Here is a 21796-nt window from a genome sequence, read left to right on the forward strand (position 1 = left end):
TGCTAAAACTATATTTCAACGCAGCATATTCTCATGAATCATTTTTTTCAAAAAAAATATTTTAGTGAGATATTTTCTGATTCTTTTTGTGCAATTTGTTTCGGCGTTCGAATGGATCCTTTTAAGGTAATGTACAAATGAAGCCAAACAAAAAAAATCCTCTATTTACCAAAAGAAAATCCTCCATCGAGACACTTCTTTACCATCTAGATTTCGGCACGTGGACTGCGATTACATCTGAATCGATCTCTGTGGAGGAAAAACACCACCATTTCAAAATTCGAATCTCACCAGCAGGGCATTGCATGCCCCCACTCGCAACGGCTATAAAAGCGCCATTGTCTCTATAACTGAACTCTTCGTGTCTTATAACACCAGAGCGGAGAAAGGGATTAAAAAGAAGAAAGAGAGAGTGGAAAAAAAAGGTTATTTTCCTTTCTCGATAGTTTCTCTGATTCAAGCTACGGGTCTTCCGAGCTTACCTTCTTCGTCTTCAGGTATACCAGAAAAGTTCAGTCCAAAGAAATCTCTGATCTCTCTATCTCTCCCCCCCCTCCCCCTCTCTGATTTTGGGTTAGAAATTCAAGTTTCCGATGATTTCTTGAACAAAATGAATTTCTTTCTTAGAAAATAGGGTTGTATTTTCTTTATTTTTGATTCTATTATGTTTTCTGATGCTCAATCGGGTTTGTAGAGGAGTTTCTCGGCAATTTCGGCGATCATGTCTGTTACTCCAAATCGGAGATTAGGGTTTTCCTTACCTCCAAATCCGGCTCCTTTTCTGACTCCCCGCCCCGAGAAGCGCTCGTTTGATCTTAGATGGGCCGATGGAAGTTCTGCCATCAGCCGGAACGACAGAGATAGGGAGGTCAACATTCAAGTGATGCTCAGATGCCGGTTCGTTTTTGCTTATTGATGGATCATCGCTTTCTCTAATTTCTCAGTTATTTTATTTCTCTTTGAAGAAAAATTTGATCTTTGAGATTTGTTGATATGATTTTTAATTCACACGAGAGATAGTTGGCAACACGCGTATCTATCATTGTTAAATGCAGAATTATTTGGAATTCTTGAACCTTTTATGTTTAGCTATTGATGGGAGAATCAGTTTGATCCTCCAAATATTCATCAACTTCGTAAGAAGTCGGCTAGATCCTCGATGATTATAGAAGTAAAATGATTCTCCAGATCTTAGCAAGGCTTCTCTACCTCGATGGCATGTCAGTTAGCAAGCGTTCACGAGGTTGAGGATTGGAGCCTCGGTAGGAGGGGTAGAAGGAGAAAAAAAAGGAAGAGGTATTCTAAAATACCTCTTATTTTAATTAAAAAAATTCTCCAGATCTTCATCAACTTGGAGAATCAAAATGATTCTTCAGATCAATATGATTCTCTATGATACCCACGTCAGTTTGTGGTAGTTGTCAAATGGGGCGATCATGTAAGCTTCCTTTTTTTCTTTCTGAATCTGCTACTATAATTTTTTTTGTAAAGATTCATTATGATTTATGAGAAAAAGGCTCCAATATGCCCAAATCTTGTATTTTGATAATTTGGATGTATGGAAGGCGCAGATTAATCCACTCAGTCCACGATGGTGGAAAATGAAACACCAACTGTCGTAGAGAGTCGCAGATCTACACACAAAGAGAAGAGAAAGATCCACCGAGGTGGCTCTAACCAGACCTCCTTCGATGCTTAAGTCGAGTAGTGCTTTGGAATAACAACGTGGAATAGCAAGAGAATAAAAGGTATTAGATGTAATAACCCCAAAATATTTTTTTTATATATATAAAAAAGGATAGAATAGTCATTTAAAATTGATATGAGGGGTAAAATTGGAAGGAATGAAAAGATAATGGCATAGTTGTAGATGCGTTGAAGTGGTAAGGGTAAAATTGGAAAGGAATCAAAAGTTAATGGCATAACGGTAGATATGTTGAAGTGTTAGGGGCAAAATGGGAATTTAATAATATTAAACAAAGGGTGAATAGTATTTTGATGTGATTTAATTGGAGGGTTTGAGCTGGCTTTTGGAATGAAACCGAGAGAAAGAGGGAGGGGGTTCTCAGGCGTGAAACAGAGGAAAGAAAGAAAGAAAAAGAGAAGAAGAAGAAGAAGAAAGAAGAAGAGGAAGAGGATTCGAAAAGGAAGGAGATCCCGGTTGCGCTGCCAGCTGAAGGGAAAAACATAGATCTCCTTCCCCTCTACGCAAGGACCTCGATTTCCAAAAAGAAAAAGGTAAATATCCGTCCCTACCTAGTCTTTTGATGATATTAGGCTATACAAAGGGTGGATGTAGTCTAGAGGGGTCAGATAAGGGTTGTAGAGGTGGTTAAAAGAGAAAGAATCGGATTTCGACAAATTTTTCCGGCACTACGGAAAAACTGTGTCGAAGTCCCAACTTCGGCGAATTATTTAGGGGGTCAAACGGCCTCCGATGATGATGCATGTTATCTCTTTGGAATCCTCTATGAGTGTAGAATGTTAGGTAAAAATTTCATCAAATTTGGAGTCCTGAAAGTGGATCAAAACCGGGATGAAGTAACCCACTGTCAGTTCGGATTACTGTTCATCCGGGTGGAAAATAGGGGATTTCATGCTATAATAGTGTATTAAGCCTAGATCAAGCTAAAAGGGACCTTGTACTCATGCAAAGGAGTCCCTAATACACATAAATGGTGAGTTAATTAATTAAAAAGAAAAAGAAGAAAGAAAAGAAAAGATTTAGGGAACAGGGGAGTTGAATCAATTAAAGTTCCCTATGTTATAATTGGCACGTAGATTATAGCCCTTGATACAAGACTAAATGTATTGTAAATGCATGTCACAGTTGGGCAAGAAGCTAGGGAACAAGAGGAAGAAGTTCCCCACTGCCTGCTGTAGATTTTTGGAGGCGTATCAGGGCTGTGCCAGATTGACAGGTGAGTGGGAGCCATGTACTTTGCACCATGAGCATTCTTAATTCATTTTCATGAATATCGCCAAGTGTGAATTGATTCCACTTGTGCATATTGACTGATATTGTAGTAGATTCCTCTATAATCTTGATTCTCCATGCTTGATTATTCTGTACATGCATTTGAGGGAACATTGAGAGGAATTACGAGAGGTTGATGAGTAATCAAATTGATTCCGAATTGTGAAATGATTTCTTTTGTAAATTGATTTCATTTCCTCTATTTCAAAGATTTGTAGAGCCTTTTTAGTGGTATATTGAGTTGTATTGCACTTCCTTGACCCTCACTTCTAACCCTGATGTTAGTTTATGATTGGGTCATGATTAAGTGAGTGGTAGTCTTGATTATGCTCCTTTTTAGTAGAGTATTGGGAGGGTGCATTATGGCATTTATGCATGGCTTGGCAGTATCTGCAGGACACCTATAGTCGATGGGGTTGAACATCGGCCTTTGTGCACATAGTAGCCTTCTGGGTGGGCGGAGCCCAGTCCCTTCCTACGGGGGACACGGCCCTAGGCGTAGGATCGGCCGGTCCTACGACTTATATTCTGCTTGCCGCCGGGCATAGTAAGACCCCGCGAGGTGCAGTATGGCTTTCCGCGGATGTAGAATTCCCGCGAGGTGCCGTTTAGTATATAGATGTGAGATGGATTTCTGTTCTGGATACTGGCCAGTATTTATATGATCAGTGTGGTGTCTTATCCTGCATATGCATGTGACAGTAGGGAGTTGTTGCTGGTTCGCCTGGGGCGTAAAACCCACCTTCCGATAGCTGTCTAGCATTTATGTTATCGGTATGGTGTCTTATCCTGCATATGCATGTGACAGTAGGGAGTTGTTGCTGGTTCGCCTGGGGCGTAAAACCCACCTCCCGATAGCTGTCTAGCATTTTTGTTATCGGTATGGTGTCTTATCCTGCATATGCATGTGACAGTAGGGAGTTGTTGCTGGTTCGCCTGGGGCGTAAAACCCACCTCCCGACAGCTGTCTAGTGATGATTTACATATTGGTGTGGTGTCATATTCGATGTATGCATATGGCAGTAGGGAGTTGTTGCTGGTTCGCCTGGGGCGTAAAACCCACCTCCCGATAGCTGTCTTGTTGATGATTCAGCCTATTGACACCTGATTTATATGATTCAGTACTATGACCTGTTGAGCATATTCATGAGTAGCATATATGTTGACTTGATTATTCCATATATGCTTCAGATGAGTTGATATTGATTGTAGTGATATTGATGACTTACTCCATATTCTCTATGTTGAGATCATGTTCATCTTGTTATTGATCTTGAGATTTCACCTCGAGCCATGATTATATCTGGTCTCATGTGCATAGTACTCTCTACTCCACTCACTGAGTATTTATATACTCACTCCCCAGTTTGGTGTTTTTGATTGCAGGGCAGGTATTGTATAGAGAGGAGCAGGATTAGTGGTTGCCTGCTAGCTGTGCCGCTCCATAGTATAGTATAATATAATGTAGATAGAGGTTTATACCTTTTGGTGTATTATAAACCTTCTATTATATATAGTGCATAGTTACAGTCATAGATCCTGTTGTGGATATGGGTTTGACCATGGATGGATTGGGAAGCAGGTATATATATGTGTGCAGATCAGTTGTGTGCCTGTGATAATGTATTGCTATATATTGTCCAGGTTTATATGTGACAGATTATGTGATTGCTGCTCTGACAGGTAGTGTGTTGTATGTATTGAGATAATCCTGACAGGTCACTATAGGAAAAGTGATCATTTTGTGCATGCATCATGCCAAATTTTTCAAGATTTATTGATGATTGATAGGTAGTAGGGTTCTACGCGGTGGCTGGTGGCCTTATGCCTACCCGCACCCTAGGACCGTCGCGGCGGCCCGCCGGGAACGGGGCGGGGGTCGTGACAAAGCTTGGTATCAGAGCAAAGGTTAAGAAGAGTCCTGTCAGAGCAATAGGATGAGTCAGGATTAAGTATAGGATTATACTATGGAGCATAGGATTTTTCTGTATGTTATTTTATGAGTCATTTACAACTCAGTAAAATATATCATGACTCAGTGTGTAACGACCATCCTCTCTTTTTGACTTTTTTAGAGAGATATAAAGAATACCTCCAAGGAGAGGACCTGCTCGTCCTGGAAGGAGGATGGAGCCAGATATAGCATTGGATGCGGGTTCTGCACATGTCGAGCCCCAAAGAGAAAAACCTCCTCCTGCTGATAGACGGAGGGTTGATGATCAAGGAGATGTAGGAAGTAGAGATGCATTGATGGAACAGTTACTGGCGGAGAATCAGGCTCTGAGGGAGCAGATTGCTCGGGGGAAATCTCCTGCCCCGTCAGTAGTATCCATCCCACCTCCTGTACCTGTGCCAAGAAGTTTGGCCAGGCGGGCTCTAGATGATGAGGGGATTACTGTACAGGAATTTCTTAGGCTCAGAACCCCGGAGTTTAAGGGGGAAGAAGGTGAAGATCCTCAGAGATTTCTGGAGGAGACTGAAAAGATGATACGGAGACTGCCCTGTTCTGATGCAAGAGCTATAGAACTTGTAGGGCTTACAATGAAGGAAGATGCCTGGGACTGGTACCAGAGGCATATGGAGGACAGATTGTACAGTAGGAATCCTCCAACCTGGGAAGAGTTCAGGCAAGCAGTGATGGATGAGTTCTTGTCTCCGGCTGAGAGGCAGAATCGGGCTCTTCAGTTTGAGAGGCTGAAGCAGATGCCCGGAATGAGCGTATCTGAGTACGCTCGTGAGTTCACTAGATTGGGGAAGTATGCTCCTTACATCATCCCCACTGAAGCTGCCAGGATAGAAAGGTTCAGACGAGGTCTGATTTCCCCGCTTTATAATGCAGTACTGGCAGTAGAGGTCCCCACCTTGTCTAGGCTGATAGATAAAACAAAACAGTGGGAGACCAGAAACAAAGAGGAAAGAGCTGAAAGAGAACAGAGGAAAATGAGTATGGGGAAAGGGCAAAGCAGTAGAGATAGATTTGAGGGAGTAGATCTCTCGGAGGGCCCGATGGAGCAGTCTGTACGCTCAGCTCCACCTGCCCCACGTAAGAGGAAATGGAGGGAAAGAGGTCAATCACAAGATACTTTTCTACCATCAGTACCTCGTCCTCCAGTCACTATGGCCAGAACTGAATCTAGGTTCCAATCATGGCCAGTATGTGGCATATGTGGGAAGCAGCACCCTGGCAGATGCAGAATGGGTCAGGGAGTGTGCTACAGATGTGGACAGCCGGGTCATTTTGTCAGAGAATGCCTGCAGGGTGCCACCCAGCAGTTTGTGCCTTTGGCATCCTACCCTTCTGTGCAGATGGACAGGCCTAGTAGTAGGGGGCCTGTAGGCAGAGGCAGAGGTCAGACACCAGCATCACAGCAGAGTGTTGGACCATCTCAGCCATCAGCTCCAGTAGGTAGAGGGCAAGGAAGGGTGTTCACGGTAAATCCACAAGAGGCACAGGCATTAAATGTAGCTGTGACAGGTATGCTCCTCATTGATAAGATTAAAGTTAGAGTATTATTTAATTCTGGAGCTACCCATTCATTTGTGTCCCTTTATTTTGCTAAAAAGTTAGCTAAGGATAAGATATTAATGCATATTCCCTTAGCTATTAGTACATTTGTAGGGGATAGTATAGAAGCGAAGTATGTGTATCCTACCTATGTGGTAGAGATAGAAGGTAAAACACTCCCAATTTATTTGATTTCCAATACCACACCGAGCAGAATATGAAAAGCAAATACACTCACCCCTTTGAGTAAACAGGTAATTTACTCTTTTAAATTCGAGGACGAATTTTATATAAGGGGGGGAGGATGTAATAACCCCAAAATATTTTTTTTATATATATAAAAAAGGATAGAATAGTCATTTAAAATTGATATGAGGGGTAAAATTGGAAGGAATGAAAAGATAATGGCATAGTTGTAGATGCGTTGAAGTGGTAAGGGTAAAATTGGAAAGGAATCAAAAGTTAATGGCATAACGGTAGATATGTTGAAGTGTTAGGGGCAAAATGGAAATTTAATAATATTAAACAAAGGGTGAATAGTATCTTGATGTGATTTAATTGGAGGGTTTGAGCTGGCTTTTGGAATGAAACCGAGAGAAAGAGGGAGGGGGTTCTCAGGCGTGAAACAGAGGAAAGAAAGAAAGAAAAAGAGAAGAAGAAGAAGAAGAAAGAAGAAGAGGAAGAGGATTCGAAAAGGAAGGAGATCCCGGTTGCGCTGCCAGCTGAAGGGAAAAACATAGATCTCCTTCCCCTCTACGCAAGGACCTCGATTTCCAAAAAGAAAAAGGTAAATATCCGTCCCTACCTAGTCTTTTGATGATATTAGGCTATACAAAGGGTGGATGTAGTCTAGAGGGGTCAGATAAGGGTTGTAGAGGTGGTTAAAAGAGAAAGAATCGGATTTCGACAAATTTTTCCGGCACTACGGAAAAACTGTGTCGAAGTCCCAACTTCGGCGAATTATTTAGGGGGTCAAACGGCCTCCGATGATGATGCATGTTATCTCTTTGGAATCCTCTATGAGTGTAGAATGTTAGGTAAAAATTTCATCAAATTTGGAGTCCTGAAAGTGGATCAAAACCGGGATGAAGTAACCCACTGTCAGTTCGGATTACTGTTCATCCGGGTGGAAAATAGGGGATTTCATGCTATAATAGTGTATTAAGCCTAGATCAAGCTAAAAGGGACCTTGTACTCATGCAAAGGAGTCCCTAATACACATAAATGGTGAGTTAATTAATTAAAAAGAAAAAGAAGAAAGAAAAGAAAAGATTTAGGGAACAGGGGAGTTGAATCAATTAAAGTTCCCTATGTTATAATTGGCACGTAGATTATAGCCCTTGATACAAAACTAAATGTATTGTAAATGCATGTCACAGTTGGGCAAGAAGCTAGGGAACAAGAGGAAGAAGTTCCCCACTGCCTGCTGTAGATTTTTGGAGGCGTATCAGGGCTGTGCCAGATTGACAGGTGAGTGGGAGCCATGTACTTTGCACCATGAGCATTCTTAATTCATTTTCATGAATATCGCCAAGTGTGAATTGATTCCACTTGTGCATATTGACTGATATTGTAGTAGATTCCTCTATAATCTTGATTCTCCATGCTTGATTATTCTGTACATGCATTTGAGGGAACATTGAGAGGAATTACGAGAGGTTGATGAGTAATCAAATTGATTCCGAATTGTGAAATGATTTCTTTTGTAAATTGATTTCATTTCCTCTATTTCAAAGATTTGTAGAGCCTTTTTAGTGGTATATTGAGTTGTATTGCACTTCCTTGACCCTCACTTCTAACCCTGATGTTAGTTTATGATTGGGTCATGATTAAGTGAGTGGTAGTCTTGATTATGCTCCTTTTTAGTAGAGTATTGGGAGGGTGCATTATGGCATTTATGCATGGCTTGGCAGTATCTGCAGGACACCTATAGTCGATGGGGTTGAACATCGGCCTTTGTGCACATAGTAGCCTTCTGGGTGGGCGGAGCCCAGTCCCTTCCTACGGGGGACACGGCCCTAGGCGTAGGATCGGCCGGTCCTACGACTTATATTCTGCTTGCCGCCGGGCATAGTAAGACCCCGCGAGGTGCAGTATGGCTTTCCGCGGATGTAGAATTCCCGCGAGGTGCCGTTTAGTATATAGATGTGAGATGGATTTCTGTTCTGGATACTGGCCAGCATTTATATGATCAGTGTGGTGTCTTATCCTGCATATGCATGTGACAGTAGGGAGTTGTTGCTGGTTCGCCTGGGGCGTAAAACCCACCTTCCGATAGCTGTCTAGCATTTATGTTATCGGTATGGTGTCTTATCCTGCATATGCATGTGACAGTAGGGAGTTGTTGCTGGTTCGCCTGGGGCGTAAAACCCACCTCCCGATAGCTGTCTAGCATTTTTGTTATCGGTATGGTGTCTTATCCTGCATATGCATGTGACAGTAGGGAGTTGTTGCTGGTTCGCCTGGGGCGTAAAACCCACCTCCCGACAGCTGTCTAGTGATGATTTACATATTGGTGTGGTGTCATATTCGATGTATGCATATGGCAGTAGGGAGTTGTTGCTGGTTCGCCTGGGGCATAAAACCCACCTCCCGATAGCTGTCTTGTTGATGATTCAGCCTATTGACACCTGATTTATATGATTCAGTACTATGACCTGTTGAGCATATTCATGAGTAGCATATATGTTGACTTGATTATTCCATATATGCTTCAGATGAGTTGATATTGATTGTAGTGATATTGATGACTTACTCCATATTCTCTATGTTGAGATCATGTTCATCTTGTTATTGATCTTGAGATTTCACCTCGAGCCATGATTATATCTGGTCTCATGTGCATAGTACTCTCTACTCCACTCACTGAGTATTTATATACTCACTCCCCAGTTTGGTGTTTTTGATTGCAGGGCAGGTATTGTATAGAGAGGAGCAGGATTAGTGGTTGCCTGCTAGCTGTGCCGCTCCATAGTATAGTATAATATAATGTAGATAGAGGTTTATACCTTTTGGTGTATTATAAACCTTCTATTATATATAGTGCATAGTTACAGTCATAGATCCTGTTGTGGATATGGGTTTGACCATGGATGGATTGGGAAGCAGGTATATATATGTGTGCAGATCAGTTGTGTGCCTGTGATAATGTATTGCTATATATTGTCCAGGTTTATATGTGACAGATTATGTGATTGCTGCTCTGACAGGTAGTGTGTTGTATGTATTGAGATAATCCTGACAGGTCACTATAGGAAAAGTGATCATTTTGTGCATGCATCATGCCAAATTTTTCAAGATTTATTGATGATTGATAGGTAGTAGGGTTCTACGCGGTGGCTGGTGGCCTTATGCCTACCCGCACCCTAGGACCGTCGCGGCGGCCCGCCGGGAACGGGGCGGGGGTCGTGACATTAGAGTATAGTGAGCTCTCTGGATTATTAGGCCTTGAGTGTCTGGCTTGAAGTACTCGGCCTCGAATGCTCGGCATATGAATGCGGCATGAGAGGTCGGCATGGCTCTAATCAGCAGACTTGCATCCTGGTCTCCAATGAAGCATGGACTGGGGCTTAGTATGGCTCTGGTCGAAAGTCATGCATTTCGGTCTCCAGGGACTTGCGTCCTGGTCTCCGAGGTCGTGTGGACTGGGAGCATAGACTAGGAGATCGGCATGGCTTTGGTCGATAGACATGCGTCTCAATCTTCAAGGACTCGCATCCTAGTTACTGAGGATGTGCAGACTGGGAGCTCGACATGGCTCTAGTTGGCGGACACATGCCTCGGTCTCAGAGACTCGCATCTTGATCTCTGAGGATGTCGGACTGAGAGTGGGGACCAAGAGCTTGGCATGACTCTGGTCGGAGGACGTGCGTCCCGGTCTCCTATGACTAGTGTGCATGGACGACTGTGGAAGAGGAGTCGGGTGTAGAGGTAGCTACGAGTGCTTCTCGCCATGAGAGCTTGTCGTTATGAGAGCTTGAGAGCTTCTTCTTGGAAAGAGGAGTCTATGCTTGGGAGCCTCTGGCTGCTCTTCCCTCTCCCCCCTTTTGGATTTTCTTGGCCTTGTGTATATAGAGGAGGGAGCATGGATCTATTATGATTTAGAGGCGAAAATTAAAGGATTGCTGTAACTTTCTTTCTTATTTGGATTCAAATCGGTTGTAATCTCCTTCCTTGTTTAGACCCTACCAAGAATTCAAATTTTTTGAAATTCAAATTTTTTCAAAGTGCTTGCCACGTGTCGACTCGTGATGGGCGGATCAGATTTAGGCCACATCACATGCCCCCACTTTCAAGTACAAGCCATTCTTTTCGGCTTAGGCAAAGAAAGTAGTCAAGCTAGCCAATTGTAGATAGGTTTGAGTTCATCTTGCCTTACCCATCTTTTAAAGTCAAGGATCAAGTGTGCGATCAAGTGCGAAAACGTCGATTGGTCGTTGAACCCTTTTTTGTTTTTAAAGCCGCTAGAGTCGGCTTTTTGTGCCGAGAGCTATGAATGTTGTCTCGTCATCCTACTATAGGTCAACCTACTAGAGAGATCAGCTTGTTGGATCAATCAGCCTGTTAGATGCTTGCCATCCTTTTTTCAGCTCTACTTGGCCGAGGTGGAGGGCTTAGATCTTCTGGGTCATCTCGATCTGAGAAAGTTGGTTTGCTCGCTAAGTTTTCACGTCGAAGGCTGGTATCTCCCCTTAGGCCATCTTGATATGAAGAGGTCGGTTTGCTTGCCGAGTTCTCGGCTGGGAGGCCAGTATCTCCACTTAAGCCATCCCAATCTATAGAGGTTGGTTTGCTCGCCAAGTCCTCAGCTCGGAGGCTGGTATCTCCGCTTAGGCCGTCTCAACCAAAAGAGGTCGGTTACCTTGACAAATCTTCGGCACAAGGGTTGGAACCTTTACTTGGGTTGTCCCAATCTAGGGATGTCGATTAGCTCACCAAGCCTTCGGCACGAGGGCCAGAACCTCTGCTTGGGTTGTCCCAACCTAGAGGGGTCGGTTAGCTTGTCAAGCCTTTGGCATGAGGGCCAGAACCTCTGGTTGGGATGTTCCAACTTATAGGGATCGATTAGCTCGTCAAGCCTTTGGCACGAGGGTTGGCTGCTTGGGCTGCCTCGCCCTGCAGAAGTCGGTTAGCTCGTCAAGTCTTCAACGCTAGTGTTGGCTGCTTGGGCCGTCCCAACTCGTTAAGCCTTCGGTATGAGGGTTAGTAAAACGGAGGTGTAAATCTCCGTGGAAGCTTTTTCAGAATCTTTCTAGCTACGAATGCTCGCAAGTTGGGGTTGTTAAGTACATCGACCAACGAGCAGAAGCGTTGCTTCCTCAGGGCCGTTAAATGGCTCGTTTGACCTGCTATGCTTGAGAGCATCTTCATCAGTGGTCGTAGTGGGATGCGTTCAATTGGTGAGATCGTTGCTGAAGGCACTTAGATCCGACAAAGAAAGAAAGTGGCATGTGTCCTCGTTGCCAACAAGTTCGGAGATTCGAGCTCTCCTTGCGCCAATTTGGTGATGCCCGATTCTTGCCTTACCATGTTCTATTGATCTAGAGGCATGGAGGGCGCAGATCAACCTGCTCGGTCCATGATGGTGGAAGACAAAACATCAACTACCGTAGAAAGTCATGGATCTACATATAAAAAGAAGATAAAGGCCTACTAGGTGGCTTCAGCCTGGCCTCCTCCGATGCTTAAGTCAGGCAGTGCTTTGAAATAACAACGCAAAATTGCAAGACCATAAAAAGTATTAGAGTAGAGTGATCTCCCTAAATCGTTAGGCCCTATGTGCTTGTCTTGAAGTACTCGGCTTGTAGTGCTCAACATGGAAGTTCGGCCTGGAGTACTGGGCATCGCAGTGCGGCTTGGGAGCTCGGTATAGCTCTAGTTAGCGGACACGCATCTTGGTCTCCAAGGACTCATCCTAGTCTCCAAGGATGTGCAAATTAGGAGTATGAACTTGGGGCTCGGCATGGCTCCTATCGGAGGTCGCGCATTCTAGTCTCAGAAACTCGCATTCCGATCTCTAAGGATGCGTGGACTGGGAGGACAGACTGAAAGCTTGACATGTCTCTGGTCGGCAGATGCACATCCTAGTCTTCAGGGACTCATGTCTTGGTTATTGAGGATGCATGGACTAGGAGCTCGGCATGGCACTGGTCGGCGGACGTGCACCCAGATCTCCGGGGACTTGCGACCTGATCTCCAAGAATGAACGGACTGGGAGTGAGGACCAAGAGCTCGACATGGCTCTGGTCGGTGGATGCCTATCGTGATCTTCTGAGATCGCATTTTGGTCTTCAAGGATGCACGACATGGGAGCGCGGACTGGGAGCTTGGTATGGCTTTGGTCGGAGTTCGCATATCCTGGTCTCCAAGGACTCGCATCTTGGTCTTCGAGGATGTGCGGATTAGGAGTGCAAACTGGGAGCTCGGCATGGCTTTAGTTGGAGGTTGTGCGTTCTGGTCTCTATAGACTCGCATCCTGGTCTCTAAGGATGTGTGGACTAGGAGTGTGGACTGGAAAGCAGATTGGGAGCTCGGTATGACTCTAGTTAGCAGATGCACTTTCCGGTCTCCTGGGACTCATGTGCCAGTCTCTGAGGATGCGCGGACTTGAAGCGCGGATCGGGAGAGTGGATTGGGAGCTTGACATAACTCTGATCGGAGGTCGCGCATCTCGATTTCTAAGGACTCGCATCTTAGCCTTCGAGGACACGCAGACTGGGAGCGCGATATGACTCTGATTGGCGAACGTGTGTCTTGGTCTTCGAGGATGCGCGAATTGGGAGCTCGACATGGCTCTAGTTGGCAGTCGCGCATCCTGGTCTCTTGGGACTTGTATTCTGATTTTCAAGGACGCGGGTCCTGTATGCATGATGCTTGGATCTCTTGTGGCACGGAACGATGGCCTCTAAGGACTCGCATCCTGGTCTCTAAGGACGTGGGTCCTGTAGCACGGCACTCGAATCTCCGTTGGCATGGAAGGGCGGCCTCCAAGGACTCGCATCCTTGTCTCTAATGACATGGGCCCTGTAAGAATGGCGTCCATATCTCTTGTGGCAGGGAAGGGCGGCCTCCAGGGGCTCGCATCCTAGTCTCCAAGGACGCGGGTCCAGTACGCACAGCGCTTGGATCTCTTGTGGCATGGAAGGGCGGCCTTCAGGGACTCGCATCTTGGTCTCCAAGGATGTGGGTCCTATACGCACGATGCTCGGATCTCTTGTAGTTCGGAAAGGCGGCCAATAGGGACTTGCATCTTGGTCGTCCTTGAAGACCGAGATGCGCATCCCGTCTGGAGAGGAGATAGCGTGCATGGACGGCCGTGGAGGAGCAGTCAGGTGCAAAGGTAGCTATGAGAGCTTCTCGCCATGAGAGCTTGTCACTATAAGAGCTTGAGAGTCTCTCCTTGTGAACTCTTCGTAGTCTGTGCTTGGGAGCCTCTGGCTGCTCCTCCCTCCCCCTTTTGGATTCTTTTGGCCTTGTTTATATAAATGAGGGAGCATGAATCTGTTATGATTTGGAGGTGAAAATGAAGGGATTGTCATAACTTTCTTCCTTATCTGAATTCAAATTTGCTATAATCTCCTTCCTTCTTTGGATCTCACCAAGAATTCAATTTTTTTGAAATTTAAATGTTTTCAAAATGCTCGCCACATGTCGACGCATGATGGGTGGATCAGATTTAGGCTACATCAACTTCTATTCAGAAGTTTTAGTATTTTGTTAGTTTTACCGATGATTATACTCGCTATGTGAGGCTATTTCCATTAAGAAAGAAGTCATATTTCTTTGCTAGCTTGCTTAATTTTGAAAAATATGTCGAATGTCAATTTGAAGCAAAAATTAAAATCTTTCAATTAGATGGAGTGGTGAATTCAGCAAGAGAGATTTTCTTTACATTTGCAACAAAATGAAATCTGTCATCGATTATCTTATCCTAGCACTCCTAAACAAAATAGAGTTCCAGAGGGGAAACACCGGCATATATGTGAGATGGGATTAACCTTGCTTCATCACAGTCGTGTTCCCAAATGTTATTGGGTAGAAAGTTTTCAGACAGCAGTTTTTCTACTCAATCGGCTGCCACAAAAATATCGGGCATGGAATCTTCTTATCAGTGTTTTTTTGGTAAGCAACCTGATTATACTTGCTTTCGAATATTTGGTTGCAAATGTTTTCTTATTTAAGAGTTTATGCCATAAACTCCCCTGTATCAGTGTTGTTATCATGGTTCTTGTTTTTATATTTAGAACTAAAATATCAGTAGACTATAGACTTCAATAATTGATGAAGAAATTTGAAAGAGCTTCTGTGTTTGATGACTAACCAGGCCGTTAACTGATGAAGAACAACAGATGAACGTTCAAAAGGCGGTCTCTTGCAATGAACAAAAGAACGAGGTGACTCTTTTACTGAGTTTAGTGAACAAGCAACTTGATAAGACTTTTACCTTTGATAAGGTATGCCATTGTTCAATTTTGGTCATGATTTATCTTCTATAATGGCCTAATAGTGCAATGTTGTTTTTGTTCTTTTCTCTTCTTCTTTTACTTTTGTGATGTAAACTGTTCTTTCCTTTTATTTTTTGTATATAACGTTTTTGGCAGGTGTTTGGGCCCAAAGTTCAACAAAGATCGGTATATGACCATGCTATTGCGCCCATTGTTAATGATGTTCTTGAAGGCTTCAACTGCACTGTTTTTGCATATGGGCAGACAGGCACAGGGAAAACATACACAATGGAGGGGGAAATGAAGCATAAGGTACATGATAGTGATTTGAGTTGATTAGTTGAAGATTTCTGGGAAAAAAAAGACTTGGTGACCGAGCTTTTGTATGTCTATCTATTCTAGGGTGGAGATCTAGCTTCTGATGCTGGTGTAATTCCAAGGGCTGTTCGCCAAATTTTTGATACTTTGGAAGCACGGAAGGCTGATTATAATATGAAAGTCACTTTCTTAGAGCTATACAATGAAGAAATCACTGATTTGTTAGCTCCTGAGGACCATTCTAGATTTACAGAAGATAGACAGAGGAGACCGATTTCTCTGATGGAAGATGGGAAGGGTGGTGCAGTTATAAGGGGTCTTGAAGAGGTCGTTGTCTACAGCGCTAATGAAATTTACAATCTCTTAGAACATGGATCTTCTAGGAGGCGCACTGCAGATACTTTGTTAAACAAGCAGAGCAGGTACTGTCTATTCCATCACAATGATCTTGGATTTGAAAAATCTTGTACAAATTAGTCAACAAAGTTGAATTTGTCATGCAGCCGATCTCATTCTGTTTTTTCTATAACAATCCATGTGAAAGAAGCAGCAAGAGGAAACGAGGAGTTCATAAAATGTGGTAGGCTGAACCTTGTTGACTTGGCAGGCTCAGAAAATATATCCCGATCTGGTTCAAGAGAGGTACCTATTTACAGAATAACAGCCACTCTTTTGTAGTGAAGCCTTATCTTGCTCGGTGAGATGTCCAATATCAAATGATATGCTGGGTCTTATGACATAGTTGATCTTCTCCTGTAGAAGATATTCTTATACCATTTTTCCATTGCCTAAGAGTTAACAGGACTTAGTTTCCTTTCCAATATAACAGTTCCTTTGCTTTGAGCGCATTAGAGTGGTTCTCTAGCTGCAGTATCTTATTATGCTTCTCTACTAGCTAATCATTTTTTAGTTACAAGTTTTATTTTCCTCTAGCTTTTAAATTGGTGGTTCGCCTTCATTTGTAATTTCCTTAGCTTGGCTTCCCAGGTTCGCCTGCTTGCCCTTTCTCAATCTACTTGTAACCCAAGGACTGAATGTTGAAGTGATGCAATGTTTCCACCAATGGATGCCATCCATTATTCACTAGTGCTGAAAATTATGTAATTAAATAGATTCCATCACTTCTAAAATAAGTGCTATCTAAATTTTAGCTTTCCTGAGAGTGTTGACAAGTTTTAATGACTGAATGAGTCCATGAATGGATGCGATCCATTATACACCAGTGCCGAAAATTCTGGAAACAAACAGTTACTGCCATTCTTAAAAATGTTTTTGAACCGTTGAAGTTCACTTTTCTAGACGTTGATGGAAGCTTCTAGGAAGAACTAAACTTCGTAAAGATTTAGATGAAAAGCTGTGAGGTTGGGGTTATGTTTGATGAAAACCTCATTAGTTGTCTACTGTTAGTTGGAATTTGTTCAGTCTGGTGAATGAGACCAATGGAGATGCATGGTGAACAGCCGGGTGTCATTAAGTAGCTTGTAGGAATTGTGTTTTGTCTTGTATTTTCGTTTCTAATGCTTTGTGTCCGGATTGCTTTTAATTGGCATCATGTGTATAATCAGTTCTTTACTTGGCTAATAATCTGAACATGAGTATAGGCTAGAGCAAGGGAAGCAGGGGAGGTGAACAAGAGCCTGTTGACCTTTGGCCGTGTCATAACTGCACTGGTGGAGCATTCTGGTCATATACCTTACAGGTCTGTACAGAATATTCTTAAGGATTCTTGGAGGCACTTCTTTTGGCTTATGTATCATTAATCATTTCCAACACGTCAATATTGTCATGTTGAGCAGGGACAGCAAGCTGACGAGATTACTAAGAGAATCCTTAGGAGGGAAAGCAAAAACTTGCTTCATTGCAACAGTGTCTCCATCCATTCACTGTTTGGATGAAACTTTAAGCACACTTGATTATGCATACCGTGCAAAGAGCATCAAAAACAAGCCAGAGGTTTGATATTTCTATTCTTCCCACATCTTGTTTTCCTGCATACAATTAAAAAGCATTATGTTCTGCATCTGCAGGCAAACAAGAAATTTTCCAAGTCTGTTCTCCTCAAGGATCTTTATCTAGAAATTGAAAGAATGAAACAAGGTTTGCCAATGCCCTTCAATCCTATACATATATTTTTGTCATGATATATTTTAACTTGCAGACTCACGTTCTGATTGATCTATGATAAGATGTGAGAGCTGCAAGAGAAAAGAATGGTGTTTATATTCCCCATGAAAGGTTTGCAAAGGATGAGGCAGAAAAGAAGGTCTTCTCCTTTCAGAAACAAAACGATAATTTGCTTTTGTGCTTCTTTAATATATTGATAATTAGATATTCATCTCCTTGGTTGCTTGTCATCTTAAATGCTCATTTTGTTGCACAGGCAATGAGTGAGAAAATACAGCATCTAGAGTCTGATCTGGAGTGCAAGAGAAAGGTACAATTTTGCTTCAACAGTTCAGTCTAATCTCCATTTCTTATTATTTTATGGACCTTTTTGCTCCTCTATGACAGCAAGCTGATAGATTTCAAGATCTCTACCATGCTGAACAAGAAAAGAACTTGGATTTGGAAAGTGAGATTAGGGAATGCAAGGTGAAAAATTGTTCAGAATAATGGTAATTGCGCTATCAATGTGCAGATGATCTGTACTCCAAATTTTCTATTTTAGGCAAATTTTGAAAGCAACAAGAAGGCCTTCCTAGATCTTCAAGAAGCTTATGCAGGAACGAACTTGATGCTGAAGGAAAAGGAGTTCATCATATCAAAATTACTACATTCTGGTAAGCAAAGCTGGAACAATCATACCAGGAGAGTTGGTTGATAGACAACCTCTGATTTCTGCATTTTTTCCCCTGACATCAAATAGAGCGTGCTATTCTCGAACATGCAAAGGAGCTACGCAGCAGCTTGGAAAATGCATCAGAAGATATGTCAATGCTCCTGGATAAAATTGGTAAGATTTCTGATTAACCAAGAACCTGTTCAATATATTCTTAAATGTGTTCAACTTTGACTAACAATGATGCATTATTGTAGAACGGCAGTCGAAAACTGAAACAGAAAACCAAGGGTTGATTCTGACTTTTGGCTCTCAACTTGATCAGAGCCTGAACACCTTACACAAGACAGTTATAGGATCAGTTTGCCAACAGCATCAGCTACTGAAATCCATGGAAGAGCACGTCAACTCATCCATTGCAACCAAGTGCGAGGTAAAAGATGAAATTGTGGTATCGTATATAATAGCAGAGCTGCGCATTATTCCCGATGCTTATGTGGATATGCTTGCGTTCAGGCAACCAAATGCTTGGAGTTGAAAATTGAGAAAATTAAAGATACATATACTTCAGGAATTTTGTGCATGAAAGAGCTTGCTACTGCACTACAAAAGAAAGCCTTCTCAGACTTAGAGGAGATGAAGTTATCAATTTCCACACAGATGATGGCTGTTGAGAATGTATGGTTTGAAAGAAGAGAACATGTCATATCTTGAAGGCACTACTGCCAGCAATAGAAACAATTGACTAACTAGATGTTCTGTTTTATGCTCGGCAGTTTCTGGTCACTGCAGCTTCAGAGGCTGAGCAGGTTCTGAATGATGTCCAGAGATCCCTTGCTGAACAAAAAAAGCTACTGGCTTTTTCATCTCAACAACAAGAGGCGGTATATTTTCTTAAACCTGCATAGTTTATAGTTCATATGCTGCAGACTATACTAAAAGCTTGTTGGAAACTACAGGGACTGCAAAGGACTCTTGTTTCAACACAAGCTATTTCGAAGACAACAATCAATTTCTTTAATGATCTAAGGAGCTGCGCCACTAGGCTCACGACACTTCTTGAAGAAAATCGATTGGAAAAATCATGTCAGTTAGCAGCTTTTGAGAAGGCATTTAAGGTGAATGCTTGAATACAAACAAAATAGGATGGTTTAATTGGAGATGCGACCAATTAATTGTTTTCATTTTGCTCTTTAAGGAATTGTCTGCTAAAGAGGAAAAGGCTGCTCTTGAAAAGATTGCCGGGATATTAACAGCCTTGACAACGACGAAAGCAAAGATGGTCTGTATATCCTTTGTTTAAACCATAAAAGACACAAGTGATCCTTGGTCTGGAGTGAGTAGAAAACCAAGCACTATGTTTCTCACCTCTTTTATATAAGCAGGTCTCAGAGGTCATTGGTAACATGAATCACACATGCATGGAGGCAAATAAGATGCTGCAACTAGAGACGTCTGGCATGCAGCAAGTTTCAGATGATGCCGTAAAGGAGTGGATTGCATATACCAAAAAGGCTGAAAGCCAATTCCAGGAGGATACATGTTCAACCGCCAAAACCAAAGCTACTACAGAAGAAACTCTTCGGCATTGGTATATTTCTAAGACAATTGCATGGCAATTTACTGCCAATTTTTCAAATGCTATCAGTCAAAATTTTACTCCTGCTAGATAATCCTACCATATGTTTGTATTTCTTGTATGCAGCTTAGAGAAAGTGGGTCAGTCTATACATCATTGGAAGAATGTTCAGTTATCCATGAATCATCTTGATAATGATTATGCTGCAGAAATTGAGATTTCTGCAGAGTAAGAAATGTTCCCTACTTGATATATTTACCATTGTTTAGTAAAGTTATTGTATTTCTTCTCCACCTGAATTATGTTATATCCTCTTTTCTTGGTGACAGAAAAAGGAATCAGGAAAATAACAGCATTCTTGAAGAACTTGTGTCGGTGTGCTCTCAAGCTGGTGTAAGATTTGATAAAGGAACCTGTGACCTGCTGACCGCTGCTAAGAGTAACCATGTCCTCCTTTCTCATGATTTTTTCATGCTTGACAAGATGATTTGTTTACCTCATCCAGTAATTTTATATTGCCAGATTCACTTTTGGTGGACCATGAATCTAGAAAGGAAATGGTATTAGTGTCAACAATGTGCTCGGATCATCTAAAAACTATGCAGGACAAGCACACCATGGGCATCAGCGATATCAGAAGTTTGACAAACAAATGCCTCTTACATGATTACTTGGTATGCTTTCAACTTTACTTGGCATCCATACGACCAGAAGTCATGAACTATCCATGTATTCCCTCTTTGTGATTCTTTCAGCTGTAATATTTGGTTCGCTGTTGATGCTAAGGCAAAACAATGAAACTTTTTTCACATATGCTGTGTTCATTTGATCGTGCACTTCATGTTTATGTTTTCAATTCTGAACCTTTACTCAAATGTGCGATGCTACTTTTTCAATTTTAGCTCTTATTGGCATCACGTTTCATTAACACGTAAGCTTAGAGAGATGAAAATTTTAGAAAGTTTGACTTGTGAAAAATGGCTTGTTGATGAACAGGTTGATCATCCAACTAGTAAGACGCCTAGGAGGCAGACGATCAACGTGCCTAGTTTGGCGTCAATTGAAGAACTAAGGACACCTCTACGTGACCTGGTTTCAGAATTTAAACCAGAGAACATGCTAAAAGGGGATGCTGAAGGAAAGCAGCAGCTGTATCTATCCAAGCAAACCTCAAGAAGTCCACTTGCACCTGTCAATTGATATGAAAAAGGAATTTTCAAGAGGAACAGTATGACAAGCCTTGTTGCTATAGTGTAGTATGTTACTACAAGCTTACCCTGATGATCATATCATCAGTTGATGGCTGTCTCTTGTAATATTAGGCTGCAGGCTTTGCCCCTTCTGGCCCTTCCCACCATGCAAAACACTTGAAAATATGTAATCATCGATTCATCATTGGATGTGGCCACAAACAAACAGGAAAAGAACGGAAAATGGGAAAATTGATGGGGAAATCTGAGGATTTGACCATAAAGAGTGTTTTAACTTGTGTTTACAGCATAGAGAGAGCTCGAAGATTGCTTTGTGGACAATGCTTCTTCTAGATGCTCCTGCTAATTAAGATCGTTTAATGATTCGACAAAGCTGTTCTGTGCCAATCCACAATTGAGGTAAATTGCCTGTGAATTGTACTGCTAGATTTCTAGTGTTCTTTTCTTGCCTTCTCTCTCTAATCGAGTGGTTTGGTCAGTGGGTTCCAAGTGGCAAACCGGATATCTTTCATGGGCCAGTTAGCATTAGGCCCGCATTTAAAGCAGCAAATGGGCTGCTTCCAAGCTGCATCATGGTCGGCCAAGTACCTGAAGATATCAGGGGATACCGTTATCGTAGATTACACTAATGGCCGTCGCATTGCAGAAGGAGCTACAAATTTCTGGAACCTCAGCTGGTCCACAGAATCCAAGAAAAAAAATTATGTGAAATAGCTTCGTTATATGTGAAATAGCTTGGCATGTGGAGAACCATTTGGACCAAGACTGATCAAACAATTCACTATAGCTGAGCTGAGGCGACAAAGAGAAGCTCTTCCATATATAGCTTAGTTAATATAGTGAACGTTCTTAGATCCCAACCAGTATCATCATGAAAGTTCTTACATTGTTCATATGACCTTGTTAATTTTTATATACCACTTTGGGCCAAACAGAATATCTTTTTATATTGATAGTACTTATAAAAAGTATTTCAATTGTTG

General features: G+C 42.3%; 1 protein-coding gene across 2 annotated transcripts; it reads left to right on the forward strand.

Moving 5' to 3' along the window:
- Positions 1–247: 247 nt before the first annotated feature.
- LOC103711307 (ATP binding microtubule motor family protein) lies at positions 248–21076 on the forward strand. 2 transcript variants are annotated; one of them, XM_039124201.3, is made up of 24 exons: positions 248–497; positions 695–897; positions 14806–14935; positions 15083–15238; positions 15329–15666; positions 15748–15886; positions 16846–16943; positions 17041–17197; positions 17272–17341; positions 17431–17507; positions 17625–17678; positions 17756–17836; positions 17913–18024; positions 18111–18197; positions 18281–18456; positions 18540–18701; positions 18800–18907; positions 18983–19141; positions 19222–19305; positions 19409–19614; positions 19729–19830; positions 19932–20041; positions 20125–20276; positions 20599–21076. In XM_039124201.3, exons 2-24 carry the CDS (start codon positions 722–724, stop codon positions 20800–20802), a joined length of 3138 nt encoding a protein of 1045 aa, XP_038980129.3. In that variant the 5' UTR covers positions 248–497; positions 695–721; the 3' UTR covers positions 20803–21076. The 2 variants fall into 2 exon arrangements, with proteins under 2 accessions (XP_038980129.3, XP_038980130.3); XM_039124202.3 differs by lacking the exons at positions 248–497; positions 695–897 and adding an exon at positions 14337–14603.
- The last annotated feature ends 720 nt before the right edge of the window (positions 21077–21796 follow it).

Source organism: Phoenix dactylifera, chromosome 8, assembly GCF_051530095.1.
Source record: "Phoenix dactylifera cultivar Ajwa chromosome 8, Ajwa_hap1_PhDact_Kaust_v1.1, whole genome shotgun sequence".
In the NCBI taxonomy this organism is placed as follows: Eukaryota; Viridiplantae; Streptophyta; class Magnoliopsida; order Arecales; family Arecaceae; genus Phoenix; species Phoenix dactylifera.